The 15,828-nt window shown below is 40.0% G+C and overlaps 1 protein-coding gene across 1 annotated transcript; it reads right to left on the reverse strand.

The window, feature by feature from the left end:
- Nucleotides 1-1,443: 1,443 nt before the first annotated feature.
- LOC121316320 (stonin-1-like) lies at nt 1,444-12,246 on the reverse strand. The gene is made up of 4 exons (XM_041251374.1): nt 12,024-12,246; nt 3,842-5,758; nt 3,404-3,606; nt 1,444-2,956 (listed from the first exon to the last, which is right to left on the reverse strand). Exons 2-4 carry the CDS (start codon nt 5,694-5,696, stop codon nt 2,882-2,884), a joined length of 2,133 nt encoding a protein of 710 aa, XP_041107308.1. The 5' UTR covers nt 5,697-5,758; nt 12,024-12,246; the 3' UTR covers nt 1,444-2,881.
- Between the last annotated feature and the right edge of the window lie 3,582 nt (nt 12,247-15,828).

A 15,828-nucleotide genomic window follows, 5' to 3' on the forward strand; every position in this document is an offset into this window, starting at 1 on the left:
GATAAGGGACAGTATAAGTACCTGTGTAGAACTTATTTTAGGGCACTAGATTTGATTACTACTCGGTGTAGAATATATATATATATGTGTTAAATATAGGTTTGTGGATTTGTTTTGGTTAAATTATTAGTGTTTTGTACTGCACATTTTTACCTGTGGCCTCAATAACAAAAGCTCACTTTTGGCATTTTAATCTCAACTTGTTTTCTGCCACCTGCAGCAGCCACTTGGCCACCCTGCTTTACAGACAGTATCTTAAGGCTGGACCATCTTCCTTTCTTTTTATTAAGTGTGCAATGGGACAATCCAGGACATGTTTAAATGTGCAATGGGACAATCCAGGACATGTTTAAGTGTGCAATGGGACAATCCAGGACATGTTTAAGTGTGCATATGGGGGACTTTATTTGCATAGAAATGGGTTGGGATGTAAAACCTGTCACAACACTGTCAATAAGTAATAAAGTGCTGAGAATATGTGACAGTTTGCTAGGGATAAGTGATTCGTGACTACCACCTAATTCCTTCGGAGAAGCTGGCCCTGGAAATCAGCAGAGAAAGATGCTATTGTGCAGTGTTTAAAATGACACAGTTCATTCTAAGTCCTGCTGTCTTGCCCATCATGACTGAAACTGATCGATCATCAAATCGGCAGCGCCATCCACAGGAGACAACTGTGACCAGCCAACCCTCACCAGCTGGCTGAAGCTGCACAGGAAGAGTGGAGGAACAGCAATCATTCCAATCTATCCAAGGCTCATCAGGTCTATGTGTCAAGGCTGAAAACATTTTAGTTCATTTTCTGTGATTTTGTTTGATATCTATGTTTAAAATATTTTATTAAATCCATTAGACCGGAGTGTTCCGTTTCTTTTGTACATCAGGATATATTTTAAAATCAATTTTTTTATTTTTTTTAATCCTTGTTTAATTCCAATTGTATTAGTTTTTTTTTGTTTTATTACTTTTTAATTGTTCTGTTTTTTTTTCAAAACTAAGTTTTTATCTTTTTTTTTTATTTTAAAATTAAAACCACATTTTGTCTCAATTTGCATCACTAATTTATTTATTTATTTAATTTTGTGTATGTGTGAAGCACTTTGAGATCCTTGTAATGAAAGGCGCTATAGAAATGTGAATTGTATTCTATTGGATCTCCACATAACTTACTTGTAATCAAAAGTTATGCTCTTCCATAGGATTGGGAGGAAACACTAATATAATAACCACCTGAAGTTACTTGATCTTACTGCCCCACTGCAATCCCTATTGGACTGGCACCTGACAGGCCAGACGGAGACCAGACAGACTGATCTCTTGTCCTCACAAAAGTGAGTGCTTAATGTGTTTCTTTTATTGTATCCAGCCCTTGTTTAAACACTGTATGAATTAATGTACTGTACAGACTGTAGACAGCACAGCAGGCAATAATTAGCGAAACAACAATACAAACATCATGGCAGTTATTTGCCACATAAGTCATTTTATTTTGGATCATCGCCCAACAGAATGTAGACTCATCTCAGCACTATTAAGATGTAACTGTTGGATTAATATGTTCTTTACCTTACAAAGACATCATACATTTCCCCCAGAAATCACCAGACTCAAGTTTAAGGGTCTGGTTTAAAGCTGTCCTTCTTCAAAAGACCTGCCATTAACAGCTGTGAGAAACTCACTGCTCACTGTTAGAAGAGGGCGGCTGCCTGGTACACCATGTACTGTCCCACTCAATGGTGTATAGAGTGCCTCACAGTGGAAATTCTGAGAAACTGCAGAGGTGAAAAACTACAACTACACGTATTGCACATATTATGGTTACATTATTTTTGTCCTTGCACATACTGTCTGAATCAACTTTTTTTCTGATATAGAGGAAAATAAAACTACTACTAAATGTGTTATTGCTTTTTAAGTCTGTAAAATCCTGACGTAGGGCAGTGGTTGAATATGCCCTTTATAAACCTCTACTGCATCGAGTACTCAAGCGAGACCTTCTTTATTACAAAGCACAGAGTTACATGTTATATTACAAGACGCTATCGGGAGGGAAGCTTGTGTTCCTACAGCTAAAACTACGTGTAGGGAACTACGGAAGACTATGCATGTACTATGCAGAATTGATTTAGCATACCAAGAGACTGGTTTTCAAATCATAAAACTCATAAAAAAATAATAAAGCTGAGAAAAACAAGTAATTATGGAAAAGAATACACAGATTAATAGTTTTGAATAGAAGAGGTCTGTGGGCCACTGGTGCTTTAGGAAGTGATATATAGCCAAGACTTTAAAAACAATTTTCTTAATTCTAGCTTCAATAACTTTATCACTGGGCCTCTTTTCATTATGATGAACACCTTTTAATTATGTACTCGTTTGCATACAGTTATTTTAATTTGCATGTGCAGTACAGAAGTTCACTACACTTCAGATAAAAAAAAAAGCACCACAGCTTTACTTCCTGGTAGCTAGTCACAAACAAACAGTTGTGTACAGCAAGTTACCCGAGGAAATCCATCAGGACTATAGTGCTGTAGTAACATTGTCTGTATGCAACTAGTCCACTGGACAGAACTGGAAAGAAATCAAAGGAAGTTATTTGATTTCAGGAAGCTACAGCTACTTTAACTGATATAGGAGTACATCCTCAACTAAACAAGCAAAGAGATAAATTGATCAACACAGGTAAACAGAGGCAGGTGATAATGTGTCTAGACCTAATAATCATTACACTAAATCTCTAGGGTGCATTGGGAGTAATTTAGCACTGCAGTAAAAGCTTTGTAAAACTGTGCCACAAACAGAAATCCTCAAATGCTGAAACACTGATGTCTGCTTCTTGCATACCACAGAGGTCTGTGCTTTCTTCCCACTTGGTAAATCATTGTGTCACACAGTCACTGTGCTTCCTTGTATCTTCATCATCACTTCTTATCACCTTTCTCTCGATTTCCATCTACAGGGAGATACACAGGAACCTTATTTTCACATCAAGTAATCTTAAAAGTATCCAAAGTGTTAAATATACTCTGATGAATAATGTAACCCCCCCCACCACCAGATTTAAAAGTGCCTATATTCTATATTTGGTTTGTAATTTAAACAAATAGCTTTTTCTCTTCCTTTCTTTGAAGTATTGTCTGACTGTCCATTAGAAATAACCCCCAATATGTACAAACCCTAAAACACCAATGTAACAATAATATAGGTACCGTACTTTATATACAGACACATACAAGTGCCAATTAGGTGTCATTTATTCAGGGAGAAAAAAATCTACAGTGTGTGTCATGCTTTGCTTTTGTACCAGTTTCTTAGCTGGTTTGTGAACCCAGGTGGCCCTTGTCTGCTTTTGTCTCTGATAAACTGGTTGCTCTGGGCTGCCTGTCTCTTTCAGCCTTACCTGACAGCGGTAGTGTGCCTTGGTGACGATGTGTTTCTGGGGCTGAATATCACTCTCGGTGCCCAGGGACTTCACTTGGGTCCCGGAAGCGGCCGTGTCAGCCACGATGAACTCCATCGTCACAAAAGGCAGCCAGTCAGAAGGAATCTCTTGGTCTGACCCCAGTTCGAGTTTGCAAGAGAAGCAGAGAGGATGATCTGGAGCTGCAGTGGAAAACAAGAGTCAGAGGAGCAATGGGGGGGGACAAGTTTCACGGTTAAAAAAAAAAAAAAAAACATACTATAGCAAGCAATCCATTTAGTGACGTCACTGTCAGATGAGAAGCTAAGTAGCCAATTCTGCATTGATGGGAAGTGTCTAGAAAATAACTTTAATCATTGCGATACATGTGTCTGTGCTTACTTTCACTATGCATTTGCTATATAGCAGAAAGCTTACCTGTGTTCTTGGCAGGAAGTCGGCTGATTCTCCATACTATTGCTCCGTACGCATTCTCGTACTTCACTGTCCCAACAGTGACCTGCATCACAGGCTCTGAATCGACTGTGGCGACAGATCCAAGGCAGGCGTTTCTGTTCATTTTAGCCTTCAGCGACTTCTGCCTGAGGAGACTCACAGTGCGACAGACTTTGATCCATTCGCCGGGAAGCGGGAACTGAACAAGAACATTCTCACACACCTGCGCAGAGTCCTGACATGGTGAGTGTGTGAAGGCAGGGGACATGTTTAAGAAAGCCTGTAATTCCACATAGGCTCCCTGCACAGTAAGCACCGCCTTGACGGAGAAAGGCAGCTCTGTGTCGATTGAAAGTGTCTTGAAGCGCATCAGCTCCACCCGGCAGGCATCGGGAGGGCTGAATTTGATGAGCCTCGACTTCTGAAACTCGTTTTCTTTGACACATTTGTGAAAATAGTGCTCCGAGATCTCTATCCAGCCCTTGTCCATCTCCTCGGCATAGCTCGGGTTCCCTCTGTGCAGTTGGAGGTCATTTAGAGCTAAAAAGCAATCTGCTCCACCATTGACAAAGGACAGACAGTATATGTGGGTTACCACTGCGTTTTCAACCACCTTTCCATCTTTGCCAAGTCTTCCCCAAAAGTTGTCCACAATCTCCAGCCCCAGTGACTGCTCCTCGTAGTGCTTCTTCTGGTGCGAGTGAGGCGGGAGTCTCATGAGCTCCTCTTCGATGGACGAGAGTAAATCTGTGAAGTCACTGTAGTCCGTGGTTCCCAGCTTCAGCATCTGCTCCGTTTCTGCCTCGTGGCCCTTGGGGTGGCACTTCCTTTTCTCTGTGTAGGAAACGTGCTGGATCTTCACTGTGTGGATTTTCCCAGGCTCGTTGCAGTTTTCCAGCTTGGGTTCAGAGAGCCTGCAGTATGGATGCAGCTGGAATTCCTTAAAGGGTTTTTCCATGCCTTTCTCATAGTACATCTGTAAAACACCACCAGGTAAGAGTTTAAGGTAGATGGGTCCCCACTGGCGAGATGACATGCGGTTCTTCTTTTCAGGGATCCTCAGCATGAGGGGCCAGCCGTCTCGGTTCTGACTTCGGAAAAGACAGCGCGGTATGAAGGAGGGTACGCCGGTCTGCCTATGAATGGGCTTCTCAGGTGCTGACCCATCTCTCTCCTCTACGTCGCAGGATTGGAAACTTTCCAGCTTTTGACAAATATAACTGAAGGACTGGTGAATATGACTTCCAGGGGGGTCATACCTGTCCTTTCTAATAAAAAAATGAGGATGGTCGTAGCTGGTTTCTGCAGAGTTGGGTTCGGAATCTGACGAGGAGCTGCCCGACTGATTCCTGGCTGTCCAGAATGGGTTGGAGTGGCCGCTATCATCATGGAGCGGGCGGAATTCACTCAGCCCCTCCTCTGCAGTAAACAAACTCCGAGCTGCAGAGAGAGTCCCTAGATCCACTGTGTGGAGATCTGGCCAGTGGCATGGATTGACAGCCAGCGGGTTACTGTTGGGGGATGAAAGGGACCTAAAAATACCTATTAAGGGACTGCAAGGGCTCTCTGGAGCCTCTCTCACAGGAGTGCACAGCGGTGTATTGCTAGGCACACAGGGGCTCCCGTTGAAGTCCCTCAGAGGAGATGCAACAGGGCTGTTGCTTGTGGATGGGGATGTTTTGGCAGGTTCATATCGAGGAGGCAGATTCAGTTTTAAGCCATTGGGCCTGGGGATCCCAACGCTGGTGCTCAGAGAACGTAAAGGCTTTTGCGGTGACTGGAAGGTAGCATTGTCATCATCAAAAGTGACCCAGTTTGGGTGGCTGGGAGAACACATGATCCTTAGTTGTCTAGTTCTGAATCAAGTTCAGTTTGGTATTTCTCCTGCTGCGACTGCTTCTGTGAAGAAAAATAAAAAACCTTGTTATTTAATAAATAAAGGATTCATTAATTAATATATACAAGGGATGCACCGAATCCAGGATTCAGTTTCGGATTCGGCCTGAATACCTACTTATTGAGCAGGGTTCAGATTCGATTCCGCTCAGACCAACATCCATTTTAATACATCCCTCCAGTGTGGGTCTTAAATAAGACACGAATCCGGTACTGAACGTAGCTGTTGTATGTAATAACAGGTATTCAAGAACAAGAACACGTTTGATGAACTCTGTCATGGCTCTCAACTCCCTAAATTACTGGTGGTGCAAGCACTAAACACGCCAAGCAGCTGCTGAATGCAAACATACCGTCCAGTATGCAACACAACAGTCACATCACACTTTTCATGGAGTCTTAAAGTTATGCAGTAAACCTGTAATATAGAGTAACAGCAAACTGTTGTAGAATGACGTGCTTTATTGCTTTGTCTGTGAAACGTGTTCTAGAGATCACACTAAGATAAAAAAATAAATAAAAAATAAAAATTTGGTGCACAGAAATATATATTATTTGTAACTTTACAAGTGTCAGATGTGCAAGACGTTGTTGAACAATATGCTTTTAGTAAATTACATTTTAAGTTATTGTAATGTGCCAGTACAAGTTGAACCATTTGGGAACTGCTGTGATTTAGTAAAATAATTTAAACTATTTCGCAGCCTATTTGATATGTGTTACACACACAGTGCAATTAAATCAACATGGATTTTAATTCATAGGGCAATTCAGGTCACTGGCGGTAAATATTTCTTCATAGCTCTCAGATCTGTTGACACGGGTTGAAACGTCTTTAAAGAAAATAGAGGGTTATTATGGTAAAGATGCAGCTCTCCTTTCTTGTAAAGGTAAAGTAAACGGTTCTGTATTTTGACGTTTCTGTTGTGGGGGGAGGGGGCTAGCGCTAAATTGCGTACGTTTCAAACTAAAATGTTATTCAAGGATATATTTTCATTGGTTAATAAAAATACTTTTAACTAAAAGGCTCAAATTACATTAAGCGCATCCCTTGTTAGTAGCTGCCAGTCAGTTTTTCATTCAACAGTTTCCTTCAGTTTTCTTGACAATTTTTGTAGATTCAGTATTCGCCCAAATCTTTTGAGATGGATCCCGCATATCCCAGAAACTTGGATTCGGTGCATCCCTAATATATACTAATAACAAGTGTTTACTACTCTACTCAAAGTTTTTAGTGCAATAACCAACAATTTAGAATATCATGCAAATAAAAAAAAATGTCTAAAAGGTTACAGAATGCCCTACAATATCTAAACCCTTTTCTAATATAAAACTGTTAGTTCAATAATGTTCTCCTGTTTCTTTAATACCACAGATTCATTTCTTCACCTGAACCAAAACCAGTTTTTCCCATTTCTTGGTGTCTGACTCTCCCTGGCAGATCTACCACGGCAGTGCTTGCTGAGTACCTACACTGACCACTTTACCAGGAATTCAATAACCTAGAAACCAGGAATTCAATTTAGTGTGCCCAGTTATTTTAACCTCGATTTTCCCCGATGTCCAGTTATTTTTTTTCTTTGCACCATAGCAATTTCCCACACAGTTCAGACTCAGAGTGCATCCTCCGATCCCACGATCAAGCCAGCTTCCTCTTCTGCACCCAGGAACTCGATAGCGGATGTTAATGAGTTACCAGCCTCTGGAAGACAAAGGCTCCTGGCCAGTTGGTCTACCCGAAGAGTAGAAACAGTCTCTTCTGGTTTTGCCTCTCTAACCTGCCGGAGCACCAGAGCCAATGAGGAGCTCCCTCCAGAATCCCCAGTAAAGACCAGCAACTTGGCACAGCCAGGACGCACCCCTACACTCCCAAATGTAGGGCTCCCCCTGCACCCCACGTAGCCGTGCTTTTACCAGGTGAGCTACTCAGGGTCCCTGTGAGTCTGCCTTTTTACAACAACAAAAGCATGTTCTAATACTTATGGGATGCATTCCAGGAGTACCGGTCTGCTGCATATCATCTACTGATCAGTCCCCAAGGAAATCTGCAGTCAACTTTCCTAATATCTACAAAGAGAAAAGTGTGTTTTCTGCAAAAAACTCAGTCAGATTCAGTTTTTTATGAAAAACAGTGTTAACGAGTAGTAATCAAGAAGAAAGAGTAAGTCACAGTTAGTTAAATTCATTTTTTAGTACACCATATTAGTAAAATCTGAAAAAAAATCCAGAACGTTTGCCATATTTTATGGAAATCAAAGAAAAAAAAACATAAAGAGAGTTCACTTTTTTAAAAACTGTTATAGCACTGACTACTGGATGCCTTTTTAAAAAATATACATAAAACATAACAATTCTTAAAAAATAAATACAGTTATGGCCTAAACATTAAAAAACAAGCTCACAAAAATATTAAATCATTGCAAGTAATCGGGTAATATTTAATATAGTTCACCGCCCCCTTCTTTTTGTTATGATACCAAAAACGTGTATTTCCATATATAATTAGAATGACATCTTTCAGGACCTGCAATACGGGGAGTACAAGCAAGGTCCTCATTGTTTTTCTCTGACCTTTCACATAAGAATAACAGAACAACACTTCGCTTTGAACTAAACTATGAAATCCTTTTGTAAAAAAAATAAAAAAAATCTTATTTAGTTTCATTCTTCAGTAGCCACTGTTTACCTATCCATGGTCGTTGTCACTGTCTTCTGCCATTTTAACAGGTGTTAAGTACATGACTGATAGCCTGTTCACAACTGCACCAGCACAACAGCCTGTTCACAAACGCACTGCACTTCACTGCTACAGTTCACTTCTGCAGGCTGCTACTGAACACCAGGAACTGAAGCTACTGGAGCCAGTACACCCACCTGGAGACACGACACAGGACCACAACACCAGCATGTTGCTGATTGCTTTTAGTCACAATCAGCCTTAATCCCTCACAAACAGCCTTAGTCCCTCACAATCAACCCGTTTTTGTTTACTTTTCATTTCAATTAAGAAGAGCTGCCATGTACCCCCCAATACCATTGCTGGTAAAGGGGTGGACTGATTTGTGTTGTTGTTATTATTTTTGTTATTATTAAAACACGCAGACTGTTTTGGGAGAAAGATTGTGTGAACTTGCTTCATTCACTGCACCTGACCACACTAACACATCACAAAGAAACTGCATTCATGACATCAACCTTACCATATTGTGTTTCAATATATTGAATGTCACCTGTTTTAAAAAAAAAACATAACTGAGGCAACAGCACAAGTGTGATATCTAACCTGCAGCTGCTGTACAAGAGCTGCAACACCGTGAATTTGTGCATCGCTTTTTAATCTTGTACCTCCCTGCTGCCAACTTGACAGGGCCCTTTAAATTGAAATCTTCAGTACATACAGTACCCAGAAAGTTTGTGAAACACAAGGATAATTATGGAAATTTCATAGTTTTACCATGACAGCCTTCTTGAATCAAAACCTTTTCTTAACTATCCAATAGGGTTTATATTAACCAATTCCATGTCTTTTGAAACAAAATGATGTATGAATTAGAAAAACAATGAGTAATTCAGATTCAGGGTATGTGAAAATGTAAGCGACCCCCTGGTTTTATCAGCTCAGTTAAAGGGATAATTAGAATCAGATATTTAAATAATTAGGTAGATCTTCAAGGGTGAGTTTAGGAGGCCCCACCCTATATAAAGATCAGAAACTTTGTGAATTTTGTCTTCACCATACAGGTGTGTGGAAACATGTCATGCCACGATCAAAAGAAATCTCTGAGGGCCTCAGAAAAACAGGATTTGGGGCTCCATCAATCCACTGTCAGACAGTCTACAAATAGAGAAAGTTCAAGACCACAGTCACTCTACCCAGGAGCGGTCGTCCTACTAAAATCTCTCCAAGAACAAACCAGAAAATCATCAAGGAAGTCACAAAGAACCCCAGAGTAACATCCAAGGATCTGCAGGGCACTCTCATCTTGGCTAATGTGAGTGTCAATGACTCAACTATCAGAAAAAGACTGAAGAATGGTGTTCATGGAAGGATATCCAGGAGGGAACCACTGCTCTCTAAAAAGAACATTGCTGCCCGTCTGAAGTTCGCCAAAGAGCACACAGATGATCCACAAGACTTCTGGAACAATGTTCTCTGGACAGACGAGTCAAAGCTAGAACTTTTTGGCCTCAATGAGAAACGTTATGTTTGGCGAAAACCAAACACTGCGTTCGAACAGAAGAACCTCATCCAAACCGTCAAGCATGGTGGTGGGAGTGTGATGGTTTGGGGCTGCTTTACTGCCTTAGACCTGGATGGCTTGCCATCACTGACACAACCGTGAATTCTGCATTGTATCAGAAGATTCTAGAGGAGAATGTCAGGCCATCCATCCGTGAGCTGAAGCTGAACTATGGGCTATGCAGCAAGACAATGATCCTAAACATACAAGCAGATCTACAAAAGAATGGCTGCAGAAGAAGAAATTCCATGTTTTAGAATGGCCTAGTCAAAGTCCGGACCTAAACCCCATTGAAATGTTTTGGCAGGACCTAAAGCGAGCTGTTCATGCAAGGAAGCCCTCAAATGTCATCGAGCTGAAGCAGTTCTGTAAGGAGGAATGGGCCAAAAGTCCTCAAAACCAACGTGAGAGACTGACCAACAGGAAACACTTAGCTGAAGTCATTGCTGCTCAAGGGGGTGCCACCAGTTACTGAATCTAAAGGTTCACATACTAAATAAATGTTGAAAAAGTATCATGTTTTTGTGTCATTTGTTTAATCAGGTTATCTTTATCTATTATTAGAACTTAGATTAAGAGCTAATAACATTTCAGGTTTGAAATATGAAATATGTGAAATAATTGAAAATTCTAAGGGGTTCACAAACTTTTTCTCGGCACTGTACCTCCATTCAAATAAATACAATGAAACATATACATTTAATGCAATGGTTAAATCGTGGGTTAGTGCTCTATAATGAAACTTCGCTGATTCTGACACAATGTTGACTATTAGCACATATGTTTAGCAAATGGTATTATTTAATCACAATCATACAGCAGAAATAAGGCTGGAAATGCCAAAAATACAATCTAACTGATAGATGAACAGCATCTCTTTGGAATGCTCTGGCAGACAGGCTATGGAGTTGTATTAACTAAGTAAACTAGTTCTTTGGCATGTAAAAATAAAAAATAAAAAACTATTTCTACAACCTGATTACCTTAATTAAGTGACCTGAATCTAGACCACAAACCGACTCCACGTGACATTAATGGTGGTATGACTGTTTTTCTGTTTCTTATCAAGTCTCTAGTGGTTTCCTCTTATCGTTCAAGTTAAAAGATAAGTTGTTGAAAAGATAAATCAAAAGTTGTTTGTTAAATCACTCTGGAGAATGTACTCCTGTACTAACTAACCCCTGGTCTATGCGCTTTTTCTTTCATCCCCTTACTTTGCAACACTAATGTGTGTGTGTGTTGTGTGTGTGTGTGTTGTGTGTGTGTGTGTGTAGTTGCCATGACATCCAAAGCCTATAAGTATCTCCAATGTTTGTTTTCAAACGCACTTTCTCTAGGCAAATATATGTAAACATACCGGAACGTTATATAGTTACAACAAATACTTTTAATATGATTAGAATTCCAACGAAGAACAAATTATCTTCTGCATTCCAGTAAATCACGTAGGAGAAAAGACTTGAGACAAGCATGCAAGCAGTGGCACTGGAACCATTTTTAAAATGAAAGCCACTGAACAAAACTGTAACCACTGTAAACGATGGCAGCCATACAAAGCCAGGGGTGCCGCACCCCAGCACCCCTAGTTCCAGCGCCCTTGCATGCAAGGTGTAGCTGTATTTACATGCCAGTACCCACATCTGTAAAGTGACCGGTTAGAGAAAAAAACACAACATACACACGTTATTTTTCTAATCGGACACAAAGTGACGTTGTAAACTAATAATAAGAAAACACTCGTTGTATAACCAGCGAGCATGTAAGAATGTACAGAAATGCGTCGTGTCTAATTGCAGTACCGCTGGTTTAGCGCATAAAGCATTCTGGTGACACTGGTATCCAGTTAGTAGCAACCCGTCCCAGGCAAGTTCTACCGCTTGGCGTGTTTAGCTCCTGCACAAAATGGCAGATGAAAACAGCAGCACCATCTGTAACTAACTCCCAGACATGTTATCCTAATGGGAAGGTCATCCAGCGGCGGCTGCAGGCTACAGTTTTGCAATGAAATCAGTGCAATATACACAAACCTCGCTTCTGCTCCTTCCGTGTGATCTTGTTTAATTTAGGGTGTTGTTTTTATTTATTTAGGCCTTCTCAAATTCCCACTGAAAAGTTCACGAAGTGGAGTAGGGCAATGCCTTTCATTTTGTTTTATTTTACAACTAAAACAACATTTGTAGTTGAAAACTTTTTTTTTTTCAACTTGTCCCTAACAAGGAAAATGCCGGTGTAGTTTTACGTCGCTGTATATACTCCTAAAATAATATTCCCAAGCAATATAGTTTAATTTAAAAACCTACAATAATGACATCTAAACAGTTTAAACTACAAACAAAAAACACATGAATGATATTAAAACGTACTTTGCTTAGACTAGCGGCACCGAGACTATATATATATATATATATATCTATATATATATATATATATATATATAATATATATATATATATATATATCTATATATAATAATGGCCATGTACAACGTTGCTTCCGAAAGATTTTATAAATTTCTAAAACCTCAGTCAAACAGTCGCCCCCGGGGGAGCCTTACACATATATCATTTCTGTCCAGTGAGATTGCAGACTTGGTGGTGTGTACACACACATATATATATATATATATATATATATATATATATATATATATATATATATATATATATATTATATATATATTTAGGATCTTTGCTGGAACTTAGAAAGCAATTGCTTCTGGTAAGCGTTGTTTTATTTCCATCACAGACGAAAAAGGGAGCAACAGACCCTTTTCAGAGTCTGTAGACAAAGTTACTGCCGCTGGAGCGTCGCTGACTGACTGACTGATGGCAGCCCCCACGCATTCCCTTGCTGCCAGTAGCCAATTATTTGGGCTTTCCTTTCTCATTTTTGTTTAAAAGTACAGTAGAATTGTACGCTAACTACTAATCTCAACCGTGACAGTTCTGTGTATTATTCTTTCCTGAGTACTATCCGCCACTGTCGACTAATTTTAAGCTCTTGTAAATTATATTATTATTTGTACCGTACAGGGCAGTAAGTAATCTTGCAAGATAATAAAACAAAAATATCACCCACTTGGTTTTGTGTTATATACATATACATATATACAAATACATATCATTTTTGTAGTCATATATATATTATATATATTAATAGATGGACTTCAGTGAGTTACAGGAAAATAATTCCTTCTAGGTTTTTTTTTTTTTTTTCTTTCCATTGAAAACCCTTAAGATTTTTTTCATAACCGAAAGAAGCTAAGACAAACAGACATAAAACATTTTTAAAAATGCAGCACAAGTTCAGCAAACTTTCTTAATTAAGGCATGCCTAACACATGTACACTTCCATGTTTTGAACTTGGGGAATCATATTTCAGATGCAGAAAGTTCACATATCTTGCACAACAGAACCCTTTTACGAATGTTCTGCATTGTAAACTGTTGCAGCACTTTTTGCAAGTCTGATAATCTGCTGAGTAACCACAAACTCATTGCAGCGGTGTCCACATTCATTTTGCACTGCAAAAATACAGTCACTGCGTCTGGATTAAGGCTTTGTCTGAAACCCTAACCATAGAAAAGGCCCTCTCACAGTCTGCATTGCTGTGGGGCAAAGGGCAACCAGCACTTTGGATAAGATAGGAAACCTGGTAACTTTCATAAACACAGTATATTAAGTTACAAAACATATGCAAAAAGTAACAGAGCTTTCTAACATCTGTGCAGGGTATTTATTGTTAAGAATATTTAAACGCAAATGCAGATACTACATATGTTATTAATGAATTATACTTTTTTCTTCTTACTTCAGTGTCTTACTTCACCTCAACCACATTGAAGACAGCTGCTGCTGTCCCATCACTGCAAACAGGCATGTCCGGGAGTCTTGTCTTGGTGCCGTGTCCATCTTCAAAACATCGGACCTGGATAGCCAGCTTCTTCTCAGTTTTCATCTGGCCGGTTCTTATAGGGTTCTGATTGATCCCAGAACATCATCTTTTATTCACATAATCTGCGTAGCAACATTACCTTTTTCTGTTATATTATAATATATATATATATATATATATATATATATATATATATATATATATATATATATATATAAAACTAACCTTGGACAAACTAAAGAATTCATTAAGTATATGGGAAATTCCACACGATTTGTAGGAAACACATTGAATGAGCAATGCAAGGCGCACAAAAATTCACAGATTCTACATCCGTTATTCAGAGAATGGCTAGGTGGCCAATAAAACCCTTGAAAGTGTAAGTGTGCTGTGCACACTGTGGTGCTGCATTCTGCAGCTTCACCAGGGAATGTGCTTTCAGTCCTGCAAGTTGCTCCCAGCACTGCATACCACCATTAAATAAACAACGCTGTCAGGATTTCTGAGACAATGTGCAAAGGTGAGTGTGATGTGTCACGCACACATCAAACCCGCAGGCTTAGCTTCGGTCTGCCTTTATGATGTGCTTGTCAATATTCTTGCAGCAGCAGCATTCAGCATCATTCTGAACCAGTTGCACTACTCAGATTATTGTATTAATATGATTGTTAGAATTAAACAAATGTTGAATATTTGAGGTGTTACTGTATTCTGTTGTGTTGTGTATTGCGCAGCTAATGTGGTACTGTAGCTTTAATTAGAAGACCAACGCGCACTTTGACGTTGCCGCTCACTGCTTGTGTTTTGAGACGATCTTCTTCAGACCGGGCTCCGGATAAGTGAATTTTCTGTATCGCGATGGGGTCATTCGCAAGATAACTCCACCCCAAACACGAAAACAGGAAGACACAAGCCCGATGTCTGTGCCTGCAAGGGAGTCTTGCTCGGCGCTATGCTTCATAGCGGGACGTCTCGGGTTCGCATCCGACCTCCACCTGTGAGAAAGAAATCCCTGCTTGGGGGAACCGAGACTCGCTACATTTGTTTCAGAAGTGGACGCAGGAACCCCTGCATGCACTTAGAAGTATGTAGCCTGGCGAGCAAGTCTGAGGGCGTACTTGAGGCTGGCAGGGGAGGGTGTAGCGTGCACGGGGGTAGAGGGTAGGGATCAGGGCTGGTATATGAGGCAATCAAGCATGAAGACATAAGTCAGATATCTGCTCCTGCAAGGGAGCCTGGCTTTTGGACAGTGGTATGTCGTTACTATGCATCAAAATCCTGACCAGTGTGGCCCAGTGAAACAACCCAATGATGTTACACTATACAGGTGCTGGAAACAATGTTTCAGTCCCACACGCATTTGCATAAGTACATTATTCTAACTTCTAGGGTTAAAAAGTAGATGCAGCTATCACTGCCGCTCTGTACATTAACAAGGGAAGGCAAGGTACAGTACTTTTTATAGCCTTGTGTAGCCCTAAAATGTGTTACAAGAATTGCTTGTCCAATACAAACTGTATGAGGTTTTTATAATCTAGTTCAAGGTTACCTACTTAGTCCTGCATAGTTTCTGGCTTGTGATTGGGCACACTAATGAAGCTTGTCTGAATTTGATCAAACCTTGCATGGACATTTGAACGGAGTATTATTTAGCACAACAGAAATTCCTTGACTTAACAATTGTGCTCAATGACGTAATAAAAGACCAGGACGCAGCATCATCCTGGATTGGATGCTAGCCCCTTTCAGTGCTGTTGCTATAGAAACTGAATTTATTGAAAGATCAATATGCTGCACTAACCGCTGTAAAACCATTGTGCCGACGGAACATACATTCTAACTAAACTACTGACCTGATGCACAGCATTTCACTTGTCCATTGTCAGGGTGTTTTTTTTTTTCTACTAAGGATTTTGACATTCACTAAACTGTTTAGT

This window comes from Polyodon spathula, chromosome 5, assembly GCF_017654505.1.
Source record: "Polyodon spathula isolate WHYD16114869_AA chromosome 5, ASM1765450v1, whole genome shotgun sequence".
Lineage (NCBI taxonomy): Eukaryota > Metazoa > Chordata > Actinopteri > Acipenseriformes > Polyodontidae > Polyodon > Polyodon spathula.